Genomic DNA, 24,276 nt, shown 5'->3' on the forward strand with positions numbered 1-24,276 from the left:
TCCTTAGTAGCCACACACGCAGACAACAAGCAACATGAATTCGACTGGGACAACACTACTATCATAGGGCAAGCCAGACAGAGAACAGCCAGGGAATTCCTAGAGGCATGGCATTCATCCACAAACTCCATCAACAAGCACATCGACCTGGACCCAATATACCAACCACGACAGTGGACAGCTGAAACTGACAACTGGAAGCGGCAGGGACAGACCACTATAAACACCGGAGGAAACATCAAAGAAGCGCTTCGCAGGAGGCTCCCAAGCACTGATGATGTCGCCTAGCCAGGGGACGAAACGTTTGCAACAAAAACTTCCAGCTCGGCGAACAGAACCACAACAACGAGCACCCGAGCTACAAATCTTCGCACAAACTTAGAACTATGATGCCTGCACTAAATTCTACTCATCCATCACCCTGTACTCACTGATCTATGCAGATATCTAATTAAAAATGTATCAGATTTAGAGTTCTTTTCTTTGCTTTGTATTCTTGTAAGTCCAAGATCGCTGCCTTTCCTTATCTCAGGAACTTCAACCAGTGATAAACTCTCACATTTGTACAGCACCAATCTTGTTCAATGATGACTTCAATCATTTCATTACTGCTGGATGTGCTTTCAGATATTGTAATCTTTACCCAGGAAAGTCTCTCTCCAACTACTGAGCCTTTCTGCATTTCTTTCATTAAGTTGTGCCCTAAAAATCATCACTTCCCTCCAAAATCTTTGGTTCTTATTTTGTTGCGTTAAATTTTGTTTCATAATACACTCGTGAAGCATCTTGGGATGTTTTAGTACACTAAATACAAAGTTGTTACTGATCTTACTTTCTGTTTATGGAACATTCCTTTCATGCAAAATTAAGTGCCTCATTTGCATTCTGCAAACCACTAGATGTAAACCACTTCAGAATATCATGAGGATTCAATAATTTCACTTCTATTTTCCTGGTTAGCTATACTTCAATTATATTTGTCACACTGTGGTCACCAATTGCCACTGTAGCCACAAACGTTTGCACCTTATTTTGAGTGCTTGTTTCAAGCCACCTTTCAAAGCGCACTGGGATGGTAGTGATGTCAGTGAACTAGCCTCAAGGTCTAAGCAAATGTTCAGGGTAATGGGTTTCAAATATACCTATGCAACGCATAAAATTTAAAATCAATTAATAAAATCTGAAATTGAAAGTTAGTCTTGGTGTTGTTGTCAACGTCAAATTACAATCAAGTTTTCATAAAAACATGTTCATTACGTCCTTAGGAAAAGGGAATCTGCCTTTCTTAAACTGGTCGGGTCTACACGCGATTCAGATCCTAATAACTGCAAAGAAGCAGTATCCTGTCACCAAGTTACCTTTTATTTATTATTGCACAGTATATTGGCTGTGGCCAGCCAGTTCGGAGTCAGCCCTCAATTGAGAAGTTGCTATTCGCCTGGCTTTTTTTTATTTTGTCCCTTTGTGCCCTACACTGAGGAGATTCTAAATCTCCTGGTTATACCTTTTTTTCTCCCCTCACATTAACGCCTAACTGTGGTATCTGTTGGCTATAGATTTTTTTATTGTACTAAAATTCCACCATCTGCATTGGTTGGATTTGAACCCAGATTTCTGGGTCATGGGCTGAGTTTCTGGATTAATAGCCCAGTGACAACATTGTGAGGCCGTTGCCTCCCCAAGTTGGTCAGCCAAGGCTTTCCTGAGTGGCCCAGGTTAACAACCCCAATCAAGAACTTCTAGGTCCACCTGGTTCCAATCACTACATACTCTTAACTCCTCTGAATAGCCTGTCAGAACAGTAATTTCACAGGACAATTAGAGATGAGCCATCTTTATCCCATAAAAGAATGAAAATGATAGATTCAGTTTGGGATCGATACAACTCAAAAGCTTTGAAATAAATATCATTCTTAAGTGCACTATTTTTAAAAGTGCAAGTAACATACAGTGGATCCTTCTCTGTAAACACGGTATATGGTAAAAAGTCAGGGTTATCAAGTGGTTTATACCTTTAGATAGCAATTCCCTTTGTCTCCACATTTTTAAAGAATAAGAATTGATTTGGTTTAGAATAAAGATTAGATTAGATTTCATAGTTGTTTGACAATTAATGATTGCTCAGAGACTTTTGCAGTCAATTATACACAATCAACATCTTTCAATGTGCTGATTTATTTTTGACCCACGCATCCTTCACACAGGTTATAGAGTGTGAGACAGATGCAAAATTCAAACTGAACTAACAAATTTTCATTGCACTACTGATGAATGAAAAATTGGAAACTGGTGTTTACGTCCTCTTCATTAAATTTAGATCATTGCTTGTGTTATGATCCCAGCCCATATGATAAATGGGCAAGTCAGATTCCAGATAAGAACTTATTTCCTGTAAATTTTGTACGAACTTTTCATTCAGTAGACCAGGCAGATAATTTAAAAATCAAAATTATCATGTAACCCACAAAAAAAAATTAGATCATTTGTATTTTGTAAAGATAAAGCCACTTGTTCAGAGATGAAAAAGGATAACTAAAAATATTATGGTAGCGAGTTTTTATTTGATTTTTCTACATATTGTGTTCAGATATTCAACGAGAGCCGGCAGTAACCAGAACAAATTCCAATGATTACTGAACTCATGCAATATATATGGAAAATCATAATACAGCAGCTGCAGGCAAGTGTAGTCCCTTAATTGACACACGTTGCAACAAACTTGATTCAGCAGGAATAGTTCATTTCAAATTCAGAGGGATTGATTTATGGGAGGGATCGTCTATGAAAAGGCTCTACAGGGCACAGACAGGGTGTGTGTCTAAGACGAGTACTTTAAAACTTGAATAAGGGCAATTAGGACGTCACAAAAGCAGAGTTAACTGAAGCAAACCAGCAAACAAGATTAAGGAATAAGTCAATACAGGTGCAGTGGCAGCCATTTCAGAGGATATCTTAAAATACTCAGAATAAACACATTTGAATAAGAATGAAAAATTTCAACAGGAGGGCCCACCATTTGTGGTGAACTAAACCAATTAAAGATGGTGTCAAACTTACAGAAATCATATAATTGTGCAAACAAAACTACCAGGTGAGAAGGTTGGTCAGAATAGAAAAAACAAAGAATGACTAAAAGATTAATAACATGTTAACGTTAGCTAGAAATATAAAATCAAATAACAAGAGTTTCTATAGATATTTAAAAACAGTTAACAAAATAGGTAATGATCTTCTAAAAAGTGAGTCTCGAGAATCAATAACAGAAAATGAGGGGATAGCAGATTAACAACATTTTGCCTCAGTCTCCAGTATAGACAATACAAGTGACATCTCAGAAATGGCAATAAATCAGCAAATTGAAGAGAGGGAGGAATAAAAATTACAAAATCACCAGGAAATTGTTGGAGCTACGGGCTAATAAATCCCCAAGTCCTGGTGGATTACATCCTTGGGTCTCAGAAAAAGTGGTTAGTGGAGATGATTGATGTATTTGTTTTAATTTCCCATTTTTTTTCTAGATCAGGAAAGTTTCATGATTGTAAATTAGCAAATGTAACTCTTTTATTCAAAAAGCGAGGCAGTTAGAAAGCAGGGAATTACAGGCTAGTTAGCTTGATATCCGTGAAAGCAAAAAGTTAGAAGCTATTATTAAAATTCTAGCCGGGCACATAGAAAAGTTCAAGGTAATCAGGTAGAGTAAACATAATTTTATAAAAAGAAATTATGACAAATAAATTCATTGGATTTGTTTGAAGTAATAATTCACTTTGGCTAAAAGAGAACCAGTGGATGTACTGTACTTGGACTTACAGGAGGCAGTTGATAAGGTATCAAAGATTATTGTGGAATAATAAGATGATAGAGGGTACCATACTGGCATTGATAGACAATTGGCTAGCTAACAGTCAACATAAATAAGTCATTTTTCCAGGTGGCATGGTATAGAAAGTGCAGTGCCATAACGATCTGAACTGGAGTGTCAACATTTTACCAGGTGACATGGTGGCACAGTGGTTAGCACTGCTGCCTCACAGTGCCAAGTTCAATTCCTGCCTCAAGCAACTGTTTGTGTGGAGTTTGCACATTCTCCCAGTGTCTGCGTGGGTTTCCTCCGGGTGCTCCGGTTTCCTCCCACAGTCCAAAAATGTGCAGGTTAGGTGAATTGGCCATGCTAAATTGCCCGTAGCGTTAGGTGATGGGGTAAATGTAGGGGAATAGGTCTGGGTGGGTTGCTCTTCGGAGGGTCGGTGTGGACTTGTTGGGCCGAAGGGCCTGTTTCCACACTAAGTAATCTAATCAAAAAAAATATAAAAAAAGACTTGGGCGAAGGAATGGAAGATACGTTGCTAAATGTGAAGTTACAATGTATATAGGTACATTTTATAGCTTTCTTATCCTCTTCAAATGAGACAGAGATAGGTTAATTCAGTGGGCAAAAGGTCTGGCAAATGGAGCATTTTGAAAGATGTGAATCTGTCCATTTCAGCAAGAAGAATTTTAAAAAGCACATTATCTAAATGGTGAAAGATTGCAGAATTCTGAACTGAAAAGGGACCTTGATATGCGCATGAATCACAAAAGAGGAATATGTAGATACTACAAGTAATTAGGAAAGCCCACTGGAGTTTGTTATTTATTGCAAGGTGAAATGAATACAAAAGGGAGAGGTAAACAGAAGAACTAAGAGCAGGGGTAGGCCATCTGGCCCTTTGAGTCCGCCACGCAATAAGATCATGGCTGATCTTTTCGTGGCCTCAGCTCCACTTACTCGCACTCTCACCATAATCCTTAATTCCTTTACTGTTCAAAACAATCTTAGCTTTAAAAACATTCAATGAGGAAGCTTCATCTACTTCACTGGGCATGGAGTTCCGCAGATTCACAACTCTCTCTGGGTGAAGAATTTCCTTCTCAATACAGTCTTAATTTCCCCTAATTTTGAGGCTATGCCTTCTTGTCCTAGTTTCATCCGTCAGCTTTACAGGGCACTGATGAGGCCACATCTGGAGTATTGTAACCAGTGTTGGCTTCCTATTTAAAGGAAGGATGCAAAAAAAAAAGTGTTAAAAGTAACTCAGAATGACTAATACCTAGAAAAAGTGGGTTGTCTTGCAAGAAAAGATTGGGCAGACGAGGGTCATATCTACTTTAGTTAAGAGAAGTACAAAGTGACTTTTTTTCAAAATATAATATCCTGAGCAGTTTACACAGGGCTGGATGCGAACATGAGATTTCTCCTTTTGGAGAAATAAAGGACATTAAGACACGGCTAAGGAGAAATCGCTCTCTTAGATGGTCAGAAGTGTTTGAAATTCTCTTCTTGAAAAAGTGGTGGAAACAGAGTCTTTAAATATTTTTAAGATGTAGATGCGTGATAATTAAGAGTGAAAGGTTATCAAAGTAGGCAAAAACGTGGGGTTGAAGGCTGATAAATCTCCAGAGTCTGGTAATCATTCCAAAGTAATTAAAAAAGTACCCGAAAATCAACAGATGCATTGCTGACCATCTTTCAAGTCTCGATAGACCCTGGAACTATTCCTACTTGTTGATGGGTAGCTAATGTAACCCCTCTATTTAAAGGTGAGAGGCAAATAGGGAATTATAGACTAGTCAACCTGACATCACAGAATCTCTGCAGCGTGAAAGCAGGCCATTCGGCCCAATGTGTACACACAGATCCTCCAAAGAGGATCCCACCCAGACCCACTCCCTACCCTATCCCTGTAACCCTGTATATTACCATGGTTTATCCACTTAACCTACACATCCCTGGACATTATGGGAAATTTAGCATGGCCAATCAACCTAACCTGCACATCTTTGGACTGTGGGAGGAAACCAGAGCACATGAAGGAAACCCACACAGACAAAAGGGAGAATGTGCAAACTCCACATAAATATTCAACCGAGTGTGGAGGCGAACCTGGGTCGCTGGCACTGTGAGACAGTAGTGCCAACCACTGAGCAATCATGTCGCCCTGGATCAATAATGGGGAAAATGCTAGAGTCTATTATAAAGGAATTAACAGATAAACATTTGGAAAAGAGTGGCAGGACTGAATTGGACAGAGTAAGCACAGAATTCTAAATCATGCTTGACAAATCTACTGGAATTTTTCAAAGATGAAACCAATTGAGGAAATGAAGGGGATCCAGTGGATGTGGTTTACTTGGGTTTTCAAAGATGACTTTCGACAAAGTCTTACATAGATTACTGTATAAAATTAAAACACGTGGGATCGGAGGATAGTACATAGAGATAGATAAAAAATAAGTTGGAAAAATAAGACAAGAAACAAAGTGTAGGAATAAGTGGGTCTTTATCTGAATGGCATGCAGTGACTAGTGGGATATCACAGGTATCAGTGCTTAGACTCCAGCTATTCACAATATATTAATGACTTGGAAGTGAAAACTAAATGCAATATCTCCAAACTTTCAGATGACATAGCTGAGTGGGAGGGTGAGCTGTCAGGAGGGTGAAGGAACGCTTCAGTGAGATTTGGACAAGCTGAATGAATGGGTAAATGCATGACAGATGCAGTGGAATGTGGATAAAGGAGAGGTTATTCACTTTTTTTAGCAAAAACAGAAAGGTAGATGATCATCCAAATGTTGAGATATTAAGAAAGGGGAGTATGCAGTGACAACTGGGTATCCTCATGCACTAGTTGCTGAAGATAATCATGAATGAGCAGCAGGCGATAAAGGCAGGTGTCCTTCTTAGTGAGAAGATTCATTACAGAACAGGATGTCTTGCTGTAATTGTACAAAGCCTTGCTGAGACCACACCTGCAATGAGGATGCAGCTTTGATTTCCTTATCTGAGGAAGGGTCCTGTAACTATACAGGGAGTGGAGTGAAGGTTTATCAACCAGATTCCTGGGATAGTGGGAATGACATATGAGGAGAGGTTAGGATTATATTCACTGGAGTTTGGAAGAATTAAATGGTACCTCACAGAAACCTATAAAATTCTATCAAGGGCAGCACGGTGGCTCAGTGGTTAGCACTGATGCCTCACAGCGGCATGAGACCCAGGTTTGATTCCAATCTCGGGTAACTGTGTGTGGAATTTTGCACATTCTCTCAGTATCTGTGTGGGTTTCCTCTGGGTGCTCAGGTTTCCTTCAGGTGCTCAGGTTTCCTCCCACAATCCAAAGATGTGCAGGTTAGGTGAATTGGCCAAGTTAAATTCCCCCATAGTATTCAGGAATATATAGGTTAGGTGCATTAGTCTGGTGTAAATGTAGAGTAATAGGGTAGAGGAATGGGTATGGGTGGGTTACTCTTCGGAGGATTGGTGTAACTTGTTGGGCCGAAGGGCCTGTTTCCACACTGTAGATATTCTATTTTATTCTATTCTATTCTATTCTATTCTATAAGACTGGACAGAGTAGCTGAAGGGCATTCCTGATGGCAGGAGAACCCAGCAGGAGTCACAGTCTAAGAATAGATGTGAAAAAAAAGGCTGAAATGGAGTGGAGAAATTTCTTCACTCAGAGCCTGAATATTTTCTATCACAGAAAGCAATTTGAAACTGATTTCAAGGAGTTGAACATAGCATTTGGGGCTAAAGGGATCAAAAGATATTGGGACAAAGCAGGAACAGGCTGAGTTGGATGATCAGCTACGATCATAATGAAAGCAGCAGCAGGCCAAATGGCCTGTTCCTGCTCCTATTTTCTTTGTAATTCGTATGTTTTTGGATCTCTCTTGTGCGAACTGTTTTAATCCATGCTTAGGTTGTACTACAATAGCTGCACCTCACTCTTCTAGAAACAGCTTGCATGAAGAACTGTATTTACTATTACATACTATTTACATGTCTACAGACTACGTGCTATTGGAAAATGCTAACAAAATCGAGATTGGTGTTTCTCAGCCAAAGAAATGTCACAAGAATATAACCACTTGCACCCAATTGAACACCAATGAAATAAAGTGGAGACAGGTAGTCTCTCTCTGATAAACTAATTAGTGAAGAGAAAGGGGACAGGTAACAGGAAAACAAAGTTGAGGAGGAGGGAATGCACGAGCCCAAACATCTGAAAAAAAATCACAAAGCTACTGTTTGTAAAGTTACCTTCCCTCTCTAAAAGACTAAGTTTTCCATTTCACAAAACACGAGAGGAAAGTAATGAATAGTCTACTTGAAATACTGAAATAATATTCATTTTGAATCAATCTACTTCTTACTATTTCACTAGATCTGCCAGATTTAATATTGCAATGTTTTCATAACTAAGTACACTTAAGTTACAATGACGACATCGAAGTAACATATTGCATGGCCCCATAAAAATCAGAGTCATAAATAGCAAGCCATTTGCATTATTCCACATAAACTAATTCTTAATTTGGAAGAATCATTCTGCACTCACTTACAACTCAAACTTGATTAAAGAGCTATTCCAAATAGTACTTACACACCAAAGATTTTTTAATTCAACATAAAATCAAATACAGTTAATTGTGTATATTTAGCAACATAATAATTTAAATCTCATTAAAATACATATTAAATGTAGGGATAAATTGTTGGGAATACATACAGCTCCTTCCTGATCAACATCAGCACCCATTTCCAACAAATGCTTTACACACTGAAGATGACCCTTTCTGGCAGCCCATATCAATGGAGTTGTTCCATACTGAAAGAAAATTAGAAAAAAAACATTTTTTTAAGCTTGTGTGAATATACTTTAGATTCTATAATACAGTTAAGACAACATAAACATGGTTTGTGAGACCTGTCAAAACCTTGAACCAGGTTTTATTTGCAACCAACCTCAGTGTCAAGTGTACTGCCTCTCTGAAGTCCTGATTACAATTGTTTTGTACACAAATCAATTAAAAAAGGTAAACACAAGATTTGAAACCATTTATAGTACTATAATAGTATTATTTATAGCTGAGTCAAAAGCTGCATTCCTGAGCAATTGAGAAGTACATTTAATACTGTGGGTGCTGTTTCTTTCATTTTGGAGTGATTGAATGTATGGAATTGGTCAGATCTGTGGTCAGGAGTTACATGTAGGCCAGATCAAGTAAAAAAAATGGCAGATTTCCTTCCCTAAAAGACATTAGTAAACCGGAGAGTTTGCAACAACCAACCATGGCCATTTGACTAGATATCTTTTAATTACAGGTATTAATTGATTACAAATTTTACTAGTTGCAATTCAATCTCAAGTCCCCAGAACATTATATAGGACTGTGAATTTCTAGTGATGGGATGACCACAAAACCATCATCTACTAATGTGGCAGGGAAATTGTGTTTGACAAGTTTATTAAAATGCTTTAAGACTGCAACAAGTAGTGTCAATAAAGGAAAACCACTTAGATTTTCAAAAAGGTGCTTTTTTAAAATTTACTGAACAAGTTAAGAACTCATGGGTTTCAGGCAAAATATTAGCAGTGACACAGTCAACTTATCAGAGATAGAAAGTAGGGTTAAATGGGTCCTTTTCAGGTTGGGAATTTGTAACTAGGAGTGTGCCACTAGTTCTGCATTTATCAGATGAAGATAATATTTTTGTTGCACTTCTATGCAAATGCCAGTAGCAAGTATTTTATGCTATCTATTACAGACTTACTTTGTCAGAGCAGTTGACCTTGGCGCTGTGTTGCAGCAAAAGTTCAACAATTTCATGATGTCCTCGTCCAGCTGCCCAAATAATAGGGTAAACGCTATACTGCTGGCGAAAATGCAAATCTGTCACTAATTGATCATTAAAACAGAGATGTTTTAAGAGAAAACAAAAAATGATAAAAATTGCATTTCATTAAGTGCATATTTAAAATATACAAGTAAAACACAGCCAGCTTTGATAGTTCACTTTATGAATCTAGCAGTAATTTCAAGGTTTGCTGCAAGTATTTGTAACTGGGCGAAAGGATTCAGGGAAAAAAAAAGTTTAATCAAGTACAGCAAGGAAAACATCAAGGCTTTATACAGCAGGGAAGCATTTGGAGTAAAATTAAGCACAGTGGGTCTGGAAGGGGCAGTGAAAGCAATAAAAAGTAAGAAGATATAAGTAACCAAAATCATATCAGGAAAAATTAGAAAAACAAACTAAAAAACTACCAAAATGCATAAAGATTATACAGCAAATTAGATGAATTAATAGCAAATATAGAAATAAGTTTGATCTCAGATCAATTACAGCAACAAGACAGCAAATCAATCGAGGTTAGGAACTAAGTACTGCAAGATTCCTAACTTTGATAAGAGTCAGAAAATGGAAAAGGAGATGGGGTAAATCTGTCTTTATTCAATCCTTTACTGTCAAAGAGAGAGAAAAAAAAGTGGGCTCAGTTTGGGTGGAGTTAAGAAACAACATGAGATAGAAAATCTTTTTGGTTGCTGTTGTTCAGAGAACAAAACCATAAATTACAGATGCAGTTAATAAGGATGATATAGCAATGATGGAGAAGATTTAATCTTCATATAAAACAGGGCAAATTAAATTTACTATCATGGCGTGAAGGATGAGTTTGTATAAATGCACACAAGACAGACAGTAGATCAGAATGTCAAGGAGGCAGTAGGCAACGTATTATTTGAAACTAACATTATGCAATGAGAAAGGGATAATTAATATATTTATTGTACAGGAAAGAGTGACCATAATATGTTCAAATTTTACTTTAAAGCTTAAAGTGATTCAGTAGTCCAAAACTAGTTTTTAAAACAAGAAAAAGTTCCCAAGTAAAGAATATATCATTTGCAGCAAACAAAACATACATAAACTTGGTTCTAGCATGGCTAACAACAGCAACTGAAGTTATTATTAGATCAAAAAATGGTTTATATAATTTTAACAAAATAGTACAGCTATTTTCCAACTCATCAAATCTTAGGCGAACTGTATACATGATCCACATATGCAGGGTTTATGTTTTGATTCCATCTGTTTGTTACACACTGAAAATTTACACTACACTGAATGAGTTTAAAAATAAATGGAATGTCGAGGAGTGAGGCTTTTCTTTCAGTCATAGGATGAGCATCATTTATTGCCTTTCCCTCATAGCCCTTAAAGGCTGTTATGAGTCAACCATATTGCTGTGTATCTGGGGGTAGATGTGAGCCAGCCCAGTTAAGGATGGCAAATTTTCTTTCCTAAAAAGGATGTCTTTTTACAACAATTAACAATGGTTACATGATCAGAAGTGAGGATGCTCAATGATTGCACAAGGTTGAACACTATTTGCAACTTTACAGATACTGAAGGAGTCCATGACCAAATGTATCAAGACCTGGTCAATGTCTTAGCTGTAAAGTAGTAAGTAACATCGTACCACACAAGTGTCCAATGACCATCTCCAATAAGAGACAGACAGACAGGACAGACAGGACAGACAGGACAGACAATCTATCCACCATCCCTTGACATTCAAATGATCTTACCTTCAATGAATCCCCCACTAATTACATTCTGGGGGCTACCATTGGCCAGAAACTCAATTGGACTTGCCATATAAATACAAAGCCTACAAAGAGCAGGTCAGAAGCTAGGAATCCTACAGCGAGTAACCATCCTTCTGACTCCCAAAGCATACCATCTACAAGGCACAAATCAGCAGTGTGATGGAATACTCCCCACTTGCCTGGGTGAGTGCAGCTTGAACAACACTCAAGAGGCTTTACACCATGCACTGCAGAGATTTGCCAAAAGATCCTTAGACTCATCTTTGAAACGTAAGGCCACTCTATCTAGAAGGCCATGGGAACACCACCACCACCTGCAAATTCCACCCCCAGCCACTCACATCCTGACTTAGAAATATATGGCCATTCATCCACTGTTGCAGGACCAAAACCCTGGAATTCCCTCCCTAACAGCATTGTGGGCCTATCTACAGAACATGGATTCTAGCAGTTCAATAAGGCAGTTAACCACCAGTTTTTCAAGGGCAACTACAGATGTGTACTAAGTGTTGTCCAGCCAGCAACACCCAAGTCCTACAAATATGTGAATAAAAAACCTTTTATTCCAGTTGTTAAAAACAATTGAGATTTCATCAGCCGCCATGGAGAGTCTTGAATTCAAACTCTCAGAACATTAGCCTAAAGGTACTGGATTACTAGTAATAATACACCACCGCCTCTGTTAGATTACATTTAGATTCCCATCTACATAGTTTCTATCCCATGAATTTAACTCCTTGAAAGCTAAACTCAGCTACAGAATAATTTCAAATCATCCTCACTTTTTCTCTTCAATGCAATTTAATACAATTATGCTTTTTAAAAAATTAACAATTTAGAAAGGCAAGCAAGTTACAAACCTTCATGATCTACTTCATATTTTTGGCTCAATGTCAAATTTCAAACAATAAGTTATAGTCGAGCATCCTTTGTCAACTCGCAAACAAATCCATCTTTCCTTTTCTCAAGAAGGATAAAGGTGTTCCAGAATCAGCAAACTGCTTTAGCTCTGTTAATTCCTATTGGACACCATGATATCTTACAAACTGATTAATAAACAAAAATATTCAACCCAATATTTTCAACCAACAAAAAAAAGTATGGTTTTTCCTATCAATCCTTGACAGAAGTCTAAAAAAATTACCAAGACTGAGATTCAAGTCAGAACAAAGTAATCCAGTAAATAAAGATATTTTCCACACAGGAGGAAACAGACAGTTAATGCAATCTTAGAACCAATTGTGCACTTTATAGTTTGCATCAATTATTTCTAGTTTGCAAGTAGCTTGTACATAACATGTGCAAATCTAAATCAACTTTTCAGTGGATTTATCTTTGCATGCTATAAATTGTTGATCCCAGTAATTCAGAAACAAATTGCTCACCTGTCCAGTAATATTTGGGTTTGCCCCTTTCTGAAGAAGCAATCGAGAAATTTCTGTATGTCCCTTGTATGCTGTCCACATTAGGGCAGTCCAGCCACCCTGCAACATTCAAATTAAAATTTAGCAGCTTTTAAAAAGATGTTTTTGTACCCCCTCACAAAAATGACAATAGAAACATTAAAAATAGTTCTAACCAGTACAAACAAACATTAGGAAAAAAACCGGAAGTTATGGTCCATCCAGGAAGATCAAATTCAACATCAGAATTTGCATGCACTTATTACCTCAACTATAGACCAACTCCAAATTCTAACAATAAAGTATTGGTTAAATTCAACTTTTAATCCACATGGATCTCATCTGAACGACAGACCACAGTATTTTCCTTTAAATGTTATTTCATTTTCAAACTTCTTTTTGTTTTAAAAAATGTGGACCAGTTCAATTTTTACAAGGAACCTTCGACACTTTACTAGCTTAATTATATTTGTATTATTATTTAATTATAGAATCTCAGGGTGCATGTCCAGAGCTACCTGAAAGTTGTAACACAAGTGAATAAGGTGGTAATGAAGATGTATGACATGCTTGCTTTCACTGTTTGGCTATGGAGTATAAATGTTGGCAAGTCATGTTGCAGATTATGACAGGTACTCAGACAGACACATGATCAGGCAGAGAATAAAAGGGACAGGGACATGTGCAGGCAGATCGGATTAGCTTGGAATGGCATCATGGTTGGCATAGACATGGTAAACCGAAGGCCTGTTCCTGTGCTGTAATGTTCTAAAACACCAGTACAAACTGAAAACATGATCTGGCTTTGTATTTATATTAACAGAAAGTATTTATAGCTGTATTACAAGCGCTGTGTAAGCAATGTTCCTTTGGAACACAACATTTTTCTCCTTTTCCCTTTCTCACTCTCCCTAGTAACAGGCAGAAGTTGACTATTCAGTCCCTTGATCTTGCTCTGCAATGAAACCATAACTGATCCGACTGTGCATTTGAGGTTACATTCTGTTTCACTTCCTTGCTTAAGCAAAGAAGCAAATGACTGGAACAAATTAAAACACAAAATGCTAGAAAAATCAATTCTGAGAGCATCTGTGAAGAGAAAAACAGAGATAACATTTCAAGTCTAGTGATCCTTCTTCAGTATGACTGGATCAGCAACACTTATGGACACGTAAACACAGGTTCATATCAAACTCGAGAGGAAATTTAGCCTCAATGTACTAACCACTTCACACAGCCTTGATCGATACTGGAGTCCCATGCATGCTTTCACATTTTAAGTTTCTTAACATGCATGACATGAAAATAGTACGTGTTTTTTTTAAAAACTACTGTCATACCTAGGCACTTCCAATTACATGCAATTAATCTTAACCATATCAATTTTTTTCTTAAGAGACACCACTTTCTCTAACTAATATTCATAAATTAATTTTATACATCAATTTGAGAATACTTTCTGACCATAGGGCTACTCTTGTAAGACTGGTGGTAGTTTAACCTGAGGGTCACCATGCCTCAAGCGAAGGGAGAGGTTGAAAAGTCAAGTCCTTCATGGTAACCTGAACCAGTTAGGGAATTTGACCTATGCTGTTGGCATTGCTCTGCATTGCAAAATCAGGCAGAAGAAAGTGAGGAATGCAGATGCTGGAGAGATCAGAGTCAAAGAGTGTGGTGTTGGAAAAGTACAGCCAGTCAGGCAGCATCCAATGAGGAGGAGAGTTGATGTTTCGAGCATAGCTCTTCATCAGGAAGGAGGGGTGGTCCAAGGGGGCTGAGAAATAAATGGGAGCGGGGTGTAGGGCTGGAGGGAGGGGTAGCTGGGAATGCGATAGGTAGATCAAAGTGGGGGTGAAGGCGATAGGTCGGAGAGAAGGGTAGAGCAGATAGGTGGGAAGGAAGATGGACAAGTGGGACAGTTCAAGAGGATGCTGCTGAGTTGGAATCTGGGATAAGGTAGAAGAAGGGGAGGTGAGGAAACTGGTGGAATCCACATTGATCCCGGTGGTTGGAGGGTCCCAAGGCAGAGTAAAAAGGCGTCAGGTGGCTTGAGCTTGGCGGTGGAGGGGTTCCGGTACTTGCATGTCCATGGCAGAGTGGGAGGGGATGTGTGTGTGTGTGTGTGTGTGTGTGTGTGTGTGTGTGTGTGTGTGTGTGTGTGTGTGTGTGTGTGTGTGTGTGTGTACCCACGTCCCAGAGATGTTCGCTGAAACATTCCGCAAAGTGACATCCTGTCTCCCCAATGTAGAGGAGACCACAAACCAGTCATCCAGCCAACTGACAGCCTATTCTAATTACAATAAAAAAAACACATCCATTTCATTCAATCGGCCTAGAATAGCACGTGCACAAACAATTCTGTAGACTCTTCCTCACAAAAGGAAGACATGTTTTACTTTAAACCTACCATATCTCTGTGTTCCAGGTTGGCACTGAAGTTAATGAGTTCACTCACAATTTCCAAGTATCCTTCCTTTGCAGCTGAAATCAGAGCGGTCCAGTTATCCTGTCATAAAAAATCTCAAGTAAGAGTTTTTGGAGTGTGATTAAAATTAACACAAAATTCTGTAGGTGAAAGTTAGGACTGCAGATGCTGGAGATCAGAGTTGAGTGTGTGGTGCTGGAAAAGTACAGCAGGTCAGGCAGCATCCAAGGAGTAGGAAAATCGACGTTTCAGGCAAAAGCCCTTCATCAGGAACTTCTGTAGTCAGTTATTAGAATTACAGTAGAAGTACTTACAGCATCTTCCAGGTTGCAGTTAGCTCCTCTTTTGAGTAATTCTTGCACTATCTCCAAGTTCCCTTGCTCTGCTGCCAGCATTAATGGAGTCTGCCCACTCTGCAACGCAATGTTATTAGTCAGTTTCACAATGATCCAAATGTTCAACTTACTAAGAAAATCAAAATGGTGATAAACATCTTCAATATGTAAGTCTCTTTTTCCCATTTCTAAACACACACCCACCATGTATCCTTCGGTCATTTTAAATGTTTTCAATCTTGCAGCAAAAACAAATAAGACTGATCAACCAACACGTCTCTCCAACTGAAGATATTAAGAGAAGATCAGCTGTCTCAGGGGAAACTTTTAGCATGCTTGAACATGTTCTTTATTAAGAATCATTAATGTAGTTCTGTATTTGAAAGTGCAAAGTATTTTACAGTTTGAAGATAATACGTCATTTAAATATTCCCAACACTACACTAATTTTTGGGAGAAAATTAGTGGGCATTAAAATTATACGTAATTGCCAAGGCTGTAAAGTTTGCTGCATTTGTTTACTTTAAGAGTGGTCAGTCAACAATGTGGGTGTGACAGACATCAGGCTCCAGTCTGACAACAGCCTATAATTGTGGTCACACCCACACGACTGAATAAACAAATACACAAAGCTTTGCATTACTCAGGAAACTAGAGAAAGGCACCAGTTCCCAAGGTAAATGCTTACACAAGATTAAAAGAAAATAGTGGAGTACCTGGGCTGTCTGTTTATATTTATCTCAAGAGAAGCTGAAACTACACACAATGCTGATGTTTCAAAACGAGAGGGGGAAAAAAAGAAGTATAAAAACCAAATCTCTGAAAGATTTGTCATTTGCAACTTTCATACATTTTCTACCATGCAGTTACAGAACAGCCAAGAGGGACCCTATTGAGACAATAAAATTTGCAATCTCTTGGCTAGCCTTTATTAGGAACTCTTTGGGAGGCAGGAGAATTAAACATTTCTAAACAGTCGATTTTTAAAAAATCGAATCGCATAATTATCTTCTAGTAATTATTATATTCTGAACATATTTAATGATTAACTAAGTGCAATTAGTTAAGACTTGCATTATAAAAAATGACTGTCATCAAATATAAAATGGTGAAATATTTTAATGTAAATAACTTCATACCTCATTCCTTTCATCCACATCTTTGCACTTCTCCAGCAATGCCTTGAAAGCAGTAATATTCTCCTCTTCAACATAGGTTAACAAACTATGTGATGTGACAGCAGTCATTATGTTGCAATCACACTACAAATGTAGTCTTCAAGTATACCTGCAATATTAAAACACAAACTGGCATCACTTTTAAAAATCAATGGACAGAAACGCTCAGGGACATTAAGCCATAATAGCAAGGCTTCCTAAAATGGAACACAGAAAAGCAGAACTTGCTGGAGAAACTGTGGAGAGAAAACAGAGTTGAAGTTGAGTCCAGAAACCCCTCTTTGGAAATGATAGCAGTTAGGAAAAGGTGGCAATCCTCTGAGACTTTTCCAGAATTTAAAGACTGCTGAAAAAAGCATCCAAGTGCATCGAATGTCCCTGTAGCTGCTTCCTTTAATATCGAAAGATGAATTCAATCAGGTCCAGGGATTCTGCAGTTTCTCTAGCACTTTTTCCTCTAGTGATAGTTACTGTATTTTTTTTATTGTCTTTTTGCCTTTTGAATTTTATAGCTTTTAATGATGGCACAAATACGTGGTTTGAAGCTCACGTCCGTGCCAAATGCTCCAGCATTAAACAGAACAGGACTGGAGTCATTAAAGAATGAATCTAGTCCTAATGAAGGGCGACATGAAATGCTTTCCCTCCATAGATACTATCAGGCCTGCAGAGTTTCTCCAGCAATTCTTATTTTTGTTTCAGATTTCAAACATCTGCAGTTGTTGGTTTTTATTACAATGAAAGAATTGAGTTTGCTCAAAACAATGACTTCACTCTTCCCAGTACAGAGGAACCTCGGTTATCCGAATACCAATTATCCTAAAATCGGATTATCTAAAGGAGACCTCAAGGTCCCGATAGAAACATTATAAAGATGTGTTTCCATTAGTGATCGCATCTTTTGTTTACAGTGATTAAACAGGCACCATCTCCCAATGACTAACTGCCCCCCCCTCTCTCCCCACTCTTACCCTGGAGTTTGACACAGGGGTGACCCTAAACCCCCCTTTCCCAGATAATCTCTCCAACATTGTCCTGCACAGGGCAAAAGTGGAACCTGTCAAAATGTTGCAGCAAAATGTTGTGTGTGGGGCTGTGGCTGTGTGCGTGTGTGCTGTGGCTGTGTGCGTGTGTGCTATTTGTAGACTTACCCCACAAAGGCAGCTGCAGCAGTCTTGCTGTTGGTGTCCAGTCCACCTGTCCCGGAGGGGGGGGCAGGTGTGTACGGGATTTGGGGGCAGGGCGGGCGGCATTGAGGGCAGGGTGCGGAGGGAGGTGTTGCACGGGGTTGGGGGCGGGGGCGGGGGCGGGGGCGGTGTTGCACGGGATTGGGGGTGGTGTCTCGTGTGCTGCTGCAGTCTCCTGAATGGGGAGCAGACTTTAAAAACTCCGAGCCCTAAAGGAAAGGCATTTAAATTGATTAACCGAATAATCAATTATCCGAATGAAATAGTGCCCGCCCATCACGTTCGGATAATCAAGGTTCCTCTGTATTTAATTGCAGGAAATGCTGTCTCATCTAGTACTAAATGCCTGGCAAACAATCTAATAATTCAGCAACAGTGGCAGAGTGTAGAGAGGTGTGTTAGGATAGAGCTGGGTTTCAGTACAGAAGTAAAAACTGACATTGTGTTTTCAGGTTCTGTCACTCTCTATATGGAAGCACACAGATAACATTGGGGCCAAAGATAGATCATTGACAGAACAACAGAGGCAACTATAATAGAAAAGCCATTCTACATGACAAAGGACAACTAAAGACCAAGAAAGAAACTAGTCGCTGCAGTCTCACACTGTTGCAATGACAATGTGGAGGAGGTTAGGCATTAGGGTAGCATACTCTGGATCAGTGGTGCTGGAAGAGCACAGCAATTCAGGCAGCATCCGAAGACAGGCAAAATCGACGTTTCGGGCAAAAGCCCTTCATCAGGAATAAAGGCAGAGAGCCTGAAGCGTGGAGAGATAAACTAGAGGAGGGTGGGGGTGGGGAGAGAGTGGCATAGGGTAGCATAGTCAAACATATCAAAGGTCGCAGACAAGTTGAGGAGGTTTTGTTCACCCTTGTCAGTTTCTTATGTGACAATTTGTAACAGCCCTTTCAGAATAGCTCCAGGGTAAAAAAATGTGTTTGGAGGGGTTCAGTAAGGGAATTCCCAAAGATGGAGAATAGATTCAAGAGGTAACATCTTCATGGCCATCGGCTAAAAAAGTTGGAGACAAAACTGCAAATCATGAGCACAGAGAGAAAGGTTTTGTTTTGGAGGAGAAGGTGGTGGCTTAAGATTTGCACAGAATAGCACAGAACATAATGTTACTTCTTACTATTTAAAGGCCAAGCCTGGATATTGCCCAAATCTTGCTGCATTTGGATATGGATTGCTTCAGTGTCTGAGAAGTCCCAAATTCTAGTGAACATTGATGAAGCAGCTGGAGATGATTGAGACTAGGACACTATGTGAGGAACTGTGGGGTTCTTATTGTACAGTGCTAGTGTCACTAGGTTTGGACCAGGAGGCCTGGATTCAAGTCCCACCTGCTCCAAAGGGTTGAATCTCTGAACAGGTCGACTAGAATATATCTACACGGAGGAACTCCTGCAGAGGATGTCCTGGATTGGAGATGACTGACCTCCAACAACAATAACCATCTTCCTTCATGACAGATATGACTCCAACCAGTGGAAAGAGTCTGCCTGAGTACCTCAAACATTAAGTGCACAGCTATAAAATCTTTATCAATAGTTTGTAACATTTTCCAATGAAAAATGTTAAGCTATTGTTTCCCACTTTGTCTCTCTCCCTTTTTGGATAAAGCAGTTACATTTGAGATTTGCAGCAAATCTAGGGACTTTTAAAAAATTAAACCCAATGCATTAACTATCACACTTGCCATTTTTCAATAAGGTTGCAGGATGCCCTTCCCCTGGCACTTGTACTTTGCTTGAATGCCTCTGCCCTTCTATTTTCTGATGTACTATTTCTGAGATGCTACTTGTATTCTCTGTAGTGAAGACTGGTACAAATTCCCTGTTGAATTCATCTGCTACTACTATCTCCTTCCATTATTAATTTACCAGAGTCATTTTCTACAGGGCCAAAACTCACTTAGTTAACTCTTTCTAAATATTGAAATAAACGTTCACTGTCTATTTTTTATAATTCTAGTTAGCTTTCTTTCAAAAATTCTTAAATTTTTCCCCAACCTTTTTATCTTTGTCATTCTTTGCAGTTCTTCATAATATGTCCAATCTTCAAACCTTTCACTCATGTTTGCACAACTCTGATTTTAAGTTTGCTATTATATTTAACTTTTTTTTTTAAGTTAACCACAAATGATAAGACCTTCCTTTGGAATTTTTTTCTTTTGGAATTGCATTTTCTGTGCATTCTGAAATATTCCCTTAAATATCTGCACCAATATCTATTGTCTATCCTTTAGCCTTGTTTGCCAGTGCACTTTAGCCAGCTGTTTCCATGCCCTCATAACTGCCTGAGTTGAAAATACAAATCTTGAATCCATTCTTCGCTCTCCAATAGAATGTAATATTCCATCATATTATGAGCTTTCCAGCAATTTCTGTTTTCATTTGTTTCAGATCTCCAACATTTGCAGTTCTTTGCTTGTTATTATGATTAATGTGCCCTAGGAGGCAGCAATCAATTATATTTCATTGCACAACACCAGGTCCAAAATTGCCTGCTCTCCAGTTGGTTCGAGGATGTACTGTTCTAAGGGACTATCCCAAAAATGAATTTGTCATCTCAACTATCTGTCCCCATCTAATTTCCCAGTCCATATGGGGATTCAAGCCCAACCCCCCGCCCCCCAACAACTGTTGCTACCCCTTCCTGAGAAGTTCCCAGTATTTCTTCCTTTATTTCTATCCTGTGTTGTTACTGTTAGGGAGCATGCATATCAACACTCATGAGTAATTTTCTGTCTTTGTTTCTCATCTATACTCAAACCACTTTAAAATTCTGACAGACATACACTTAACACAGGGGACAAGAACAACATTTGAAGGGAAATAGGATTGAGGAAGCAGACAGTGGGTCTTGTGGTCAATGAGCTCAGAGATGACAAATGAGAGATTCGAGCAAAAGTGGAATATGCAAATTCAGCAATAAAGATGGAGAGATTGGAGAGATTTCTTGGGCTATAGGGGAGGAAAGGACAGTCAACTGACTGAATGGTCCCAATTATCTCATTCTTCATGTGCATTTGTTATAGGAAGTGAGCAGGGAAGACACAAGGATCCTAAATAAGAAGTTAGCCAAGCTTAAGTATAATTATATCATATACAGGTTTGTGTCAACAAAAATAGAAATCGTTGGAGAAACTCAGCAGAATTGGCAGCATCGATGGAGAGAAAGCAGAGTTGATGTTGAGACCAGTGACCCTTCTTCAGAATGGATAGTAGCTTTGAAAAGGGATGGTAAACCAGGGAAAAATAAAAGGTGACAAAGGGGACAATACATAGGTGAAAAATGGGTTGGCAATGCTGAAAGCAGCCTATGTCATGGCAAGGTCTGGGGTGTAGGGGTGAGTAAAAGGACACGGAAGGTAATGTTTCGGCTCTAAAATCTTTGAACTTTAAATCAAGTCCTAAGGCTGCAGGTCCCCCAAGCAGAAAACAAGATGCTGTTCTTTCAACTTGTGCTAAGCCTCGTTGGAGCACTGAGACAATTTTGTATGTTCTTTGCGGTTATTAAAACATGTTTGTCAGTTTGTACAAATTATTGACTTATCCTACCACCTTCTGGTAGAAAACAGCATGACATGGATGCATGCAACAAATCAGCTGCAGCAAGAATCTTAAGATGGGTGCCCATTTTCTGGTTAAACCACTATCATTCATCTCTTCCGATGAGAGAGAGCAGCCCTATAGTCCTCTGAGAATATGGTGACTTTACCTTATTCCCTCAGATGTTATAAAAGTTAGCTTGACGTCTGGATACAGGAATAGACTCCATTATAGGGAGTGAGCGCCAAGAGAAAGAAAAGCCAAGAAAAACCTTGACTAGAAATGAATACTTAGAATCCCTACAGTGTGGAAATAGGCCATTTGAGCCAACAAATTCACACCCACCAAAGAGTAACCCACCTAGACCCATTCCCCCATTACTCTACGTTTACACCTGACTAATGCTCCTATTCGACATATCCCTGAGCACTATGAGCAATTTAGCATGGCCAATCCACCTAACCTACAAATCTTTGAACTGTGGGAGGTAACCCAAGCTGACACAGGGAGAATGTGCAAATTCTGCACAGTCACCTGAGGCTGGGATCGAACATGGGTCCCTGGCGCTGTGAGATAGCAGTGCTAACTACTGAACCACCATGCCTTCCCAGTTTAGAATGAGTGAAAAAAACCCAGAAATAGACTATGTACATACTGAATATGTAAATAAAAAGTCAACAGCAGGCCAGCCTAAAGATTGAGACCTGCAACAGGAAAAATGGAGAAGCAAATGTAGTTGCTTTTGGAATTGGCTCAGGTTCAGTCACATTTTTGTTTTTCTGCTGCCAAGGTAACTCAAAATCTTAGCAATATTGCAGAAATATTAGATATGATTTAAAACTGACAACACTTCCAAATTAGTACTGTATCCTTTTTGCAACACGACTTGCTTAATACAAGTTTGAATTAGATTTTCTCAAAGGCTTCCACAAAATCAAAATCTGTTCATGTGTAAAAATAGGCCTAGGAATATTAACACAATTTGCCAAAATTGACAGTACAGTCATTGATTTTGAAAGTCTAATGTGAACTTCTTTTTCTCTTGAGTCAGAAAGGTGTTTATATAGGATGGTTGTAGCGAATGTAAAGAGGTCAGCCAAGTGTACCTCATAGAATAGGAGTTCCCTGTTTGGTCCAGATAACAGTCCCAGAGAGTACCCTAGCTGACAAGATTAAAACAGGATCAGACATCCTGTCACTCGGAGAGCTGGCTTTGAGGGAGCTGGAGCAGTGCAAATGATTTTCCATGTTTAAATAAAAAGGTGACTTGGTGATGCAATATCGATCTCTATGGAGTTGTCAATGGCCTGTTGTGATTCTGGAATAAAGTCACAAAGCAAACCAATGTTCAACCACATCTCAAAATTTCTTCCGAATTAAATAATACAAATACTACATGGAAACAAGTGCGTGTTCTCTGGACTAGTATTCATTATACAGAGTTTTCTCAAACAGTCAATTGTATGAATTAATTTTCACACTTCTTTTTTCTACATAATCAAAGAGACTAATTTTATAAATCAATTAAAATCATTTTTTGATTCACATTGTTTCCAGTGATTTCAATAGTAGTGCATCTAACTAGAGGGCTCAAACTCTAAGAATATACAAATAAGTGAAAGAGAAATTCTTCATAAAATGAATACTCAGACATGGCAAGCTTTACCATGAGTTATCAAGTCAAGGACAAGTATCATTTAAAAAGGAAACCAATCAAGTATGTTTCAAAAATAAAGTCAAATAAGGGCAAAGTGTAGAAAAATACTATTAGAGCAGCTGTGCCTGGTCAAAGAACAAGGCTTTCTTTACTGCTGTAATTTTATTGATTTGGTCCTTCTTCAGGACCATTCAACTCCGCAACTGTGTATTATGAGCGAAACCAATCTATTCCAGCAATAAAAGATTATTGACAGTTATGGTAAACATGTTGATACATGGAGAAAGAAACAAATATAGAAAATCAGAACAGGAGTAGGTGAATTGGCCCTTCAAACATGTTTCACCGTTCAAGCGTACTTCAAAAACAAATATAAAAAGTCTTACATTGCATAAAGTAACCTAAATTTTTAAAAGTGTGACTGACTTAATTTTAAAAGTACCTTTATCTATAATGACTCAGTGCCATACCACATGCTAATTGAAAAGACAGAGTAGCTAATAATCAAAACAGGATTTCCAAAACTGTGGGTCACAAACCAACCTTTTGGAGGTGCAAACAATATTAAAAAGGTGATACACAAGAAATGAGGGGAAAAAAAAGGGAACACTAGCAATAAAATCAAAGAAAGGGACAAAACAATTACAGGTTAGTCACAAACCTAACACATACAATACCTGCCATGGAGCTTCAATTGACTGATAACAGCTCAGTGCTTCTCTAAAAATAATTCTGTGCAGCTTGAATCCTGTCCTAAAAAAACTAAAGGAACAACTAGTGCTCTTCAAAAGGAGTTAAGTCTTAAATATTTTCCACACCCCATCAAGCTACAAATTTTTTCTGCTTTTCCTTATCTGGCTCTTACAGCTATCTCACCCACACCCCCAATCTAGGGTCATAGCAATTTAAGCACCAAAAATGGGAAGTAGTTGGGAAGCACAGAGGGCTTTCATCTCTTCAAAATAAAGTTAATGGCATCAATACACCAAAACTATATTCAGAATGTCTGAATAGCCACTATTGGAAATCATAGATATCAAGAAATTTAAGCAGGATTGGTGACACAGCAATACAATACTTCACTGAGTGCACTTC

At 38.6% G+C, this 24,276-nt stretch overlaps 1 protein-coding gene across 10 annotated transcripts in view; it reads right to left on the minus strand.

Annotated features, from left to right (window-relative positions):
- The window catches only part of kidins220b (kinase D-interacting substrate 220b), a 152,593-nt gene that overhangs the window by 113,721 nt on the left and 14,596 nt on the right, over positions 1-24,276 (minus strand). For 8 of the 10 annotated variants that reach the window (XM_043678261.2, XM_043678313.2, XM_043678299.2 and 5 more), the window contains exons 2-7: positions 16,742-16,889; positions 15,582-15,680; positions 15,250-15,348; positions 12,825-12,923; positions 9,602-9,703; positions 8,556-8,654 (exon numbers count right to left, since the gene is read on the minus strand). In XM_043678261.2, coding sequence (XP_043534196.2) covers positions 8,556-8,654; positions 9,602-9,703; positions 12,825-12,923; positions 15,250-15,348; positions 15,582-15,680; positions 16,742-16,849 — 606 coding nt within the window. In that variant the 5' untranslated portion in view covers positions 16,850-16,889. The remainder of the gene's footprint in view (positions 1-8,555; positions 8,655-9,601; positions 9,704-12,824; positions 12,924-15,249; positions 15,349-15,581; positions 15,681-16,741; positions 16,890-24,276) is intronic. The other 2 variants (XM_087977882.1, XM_043678271.2) reach the window with 1 other exon arrangement.

Source organism: Chiloscyllium plagiosum, unplaced genomic scaffold (genome assembly GCF_037043375.1).
Source record: "Chiloscyllium plagiosum isolate Xiang-an unplaced genomic scaffold, Cpla_swu_hap1 HiC_scaffold_3, whole genome shotgun sequence".
In the NCBI taxonomy this organism is placed as follows: Eukaryota; Metazoa; Chordata; class Chondrichthyes; order Orectolobiformes; family Hemiscylliidae; genus Chiloscyllium; species Chiloscyllium plagiosum.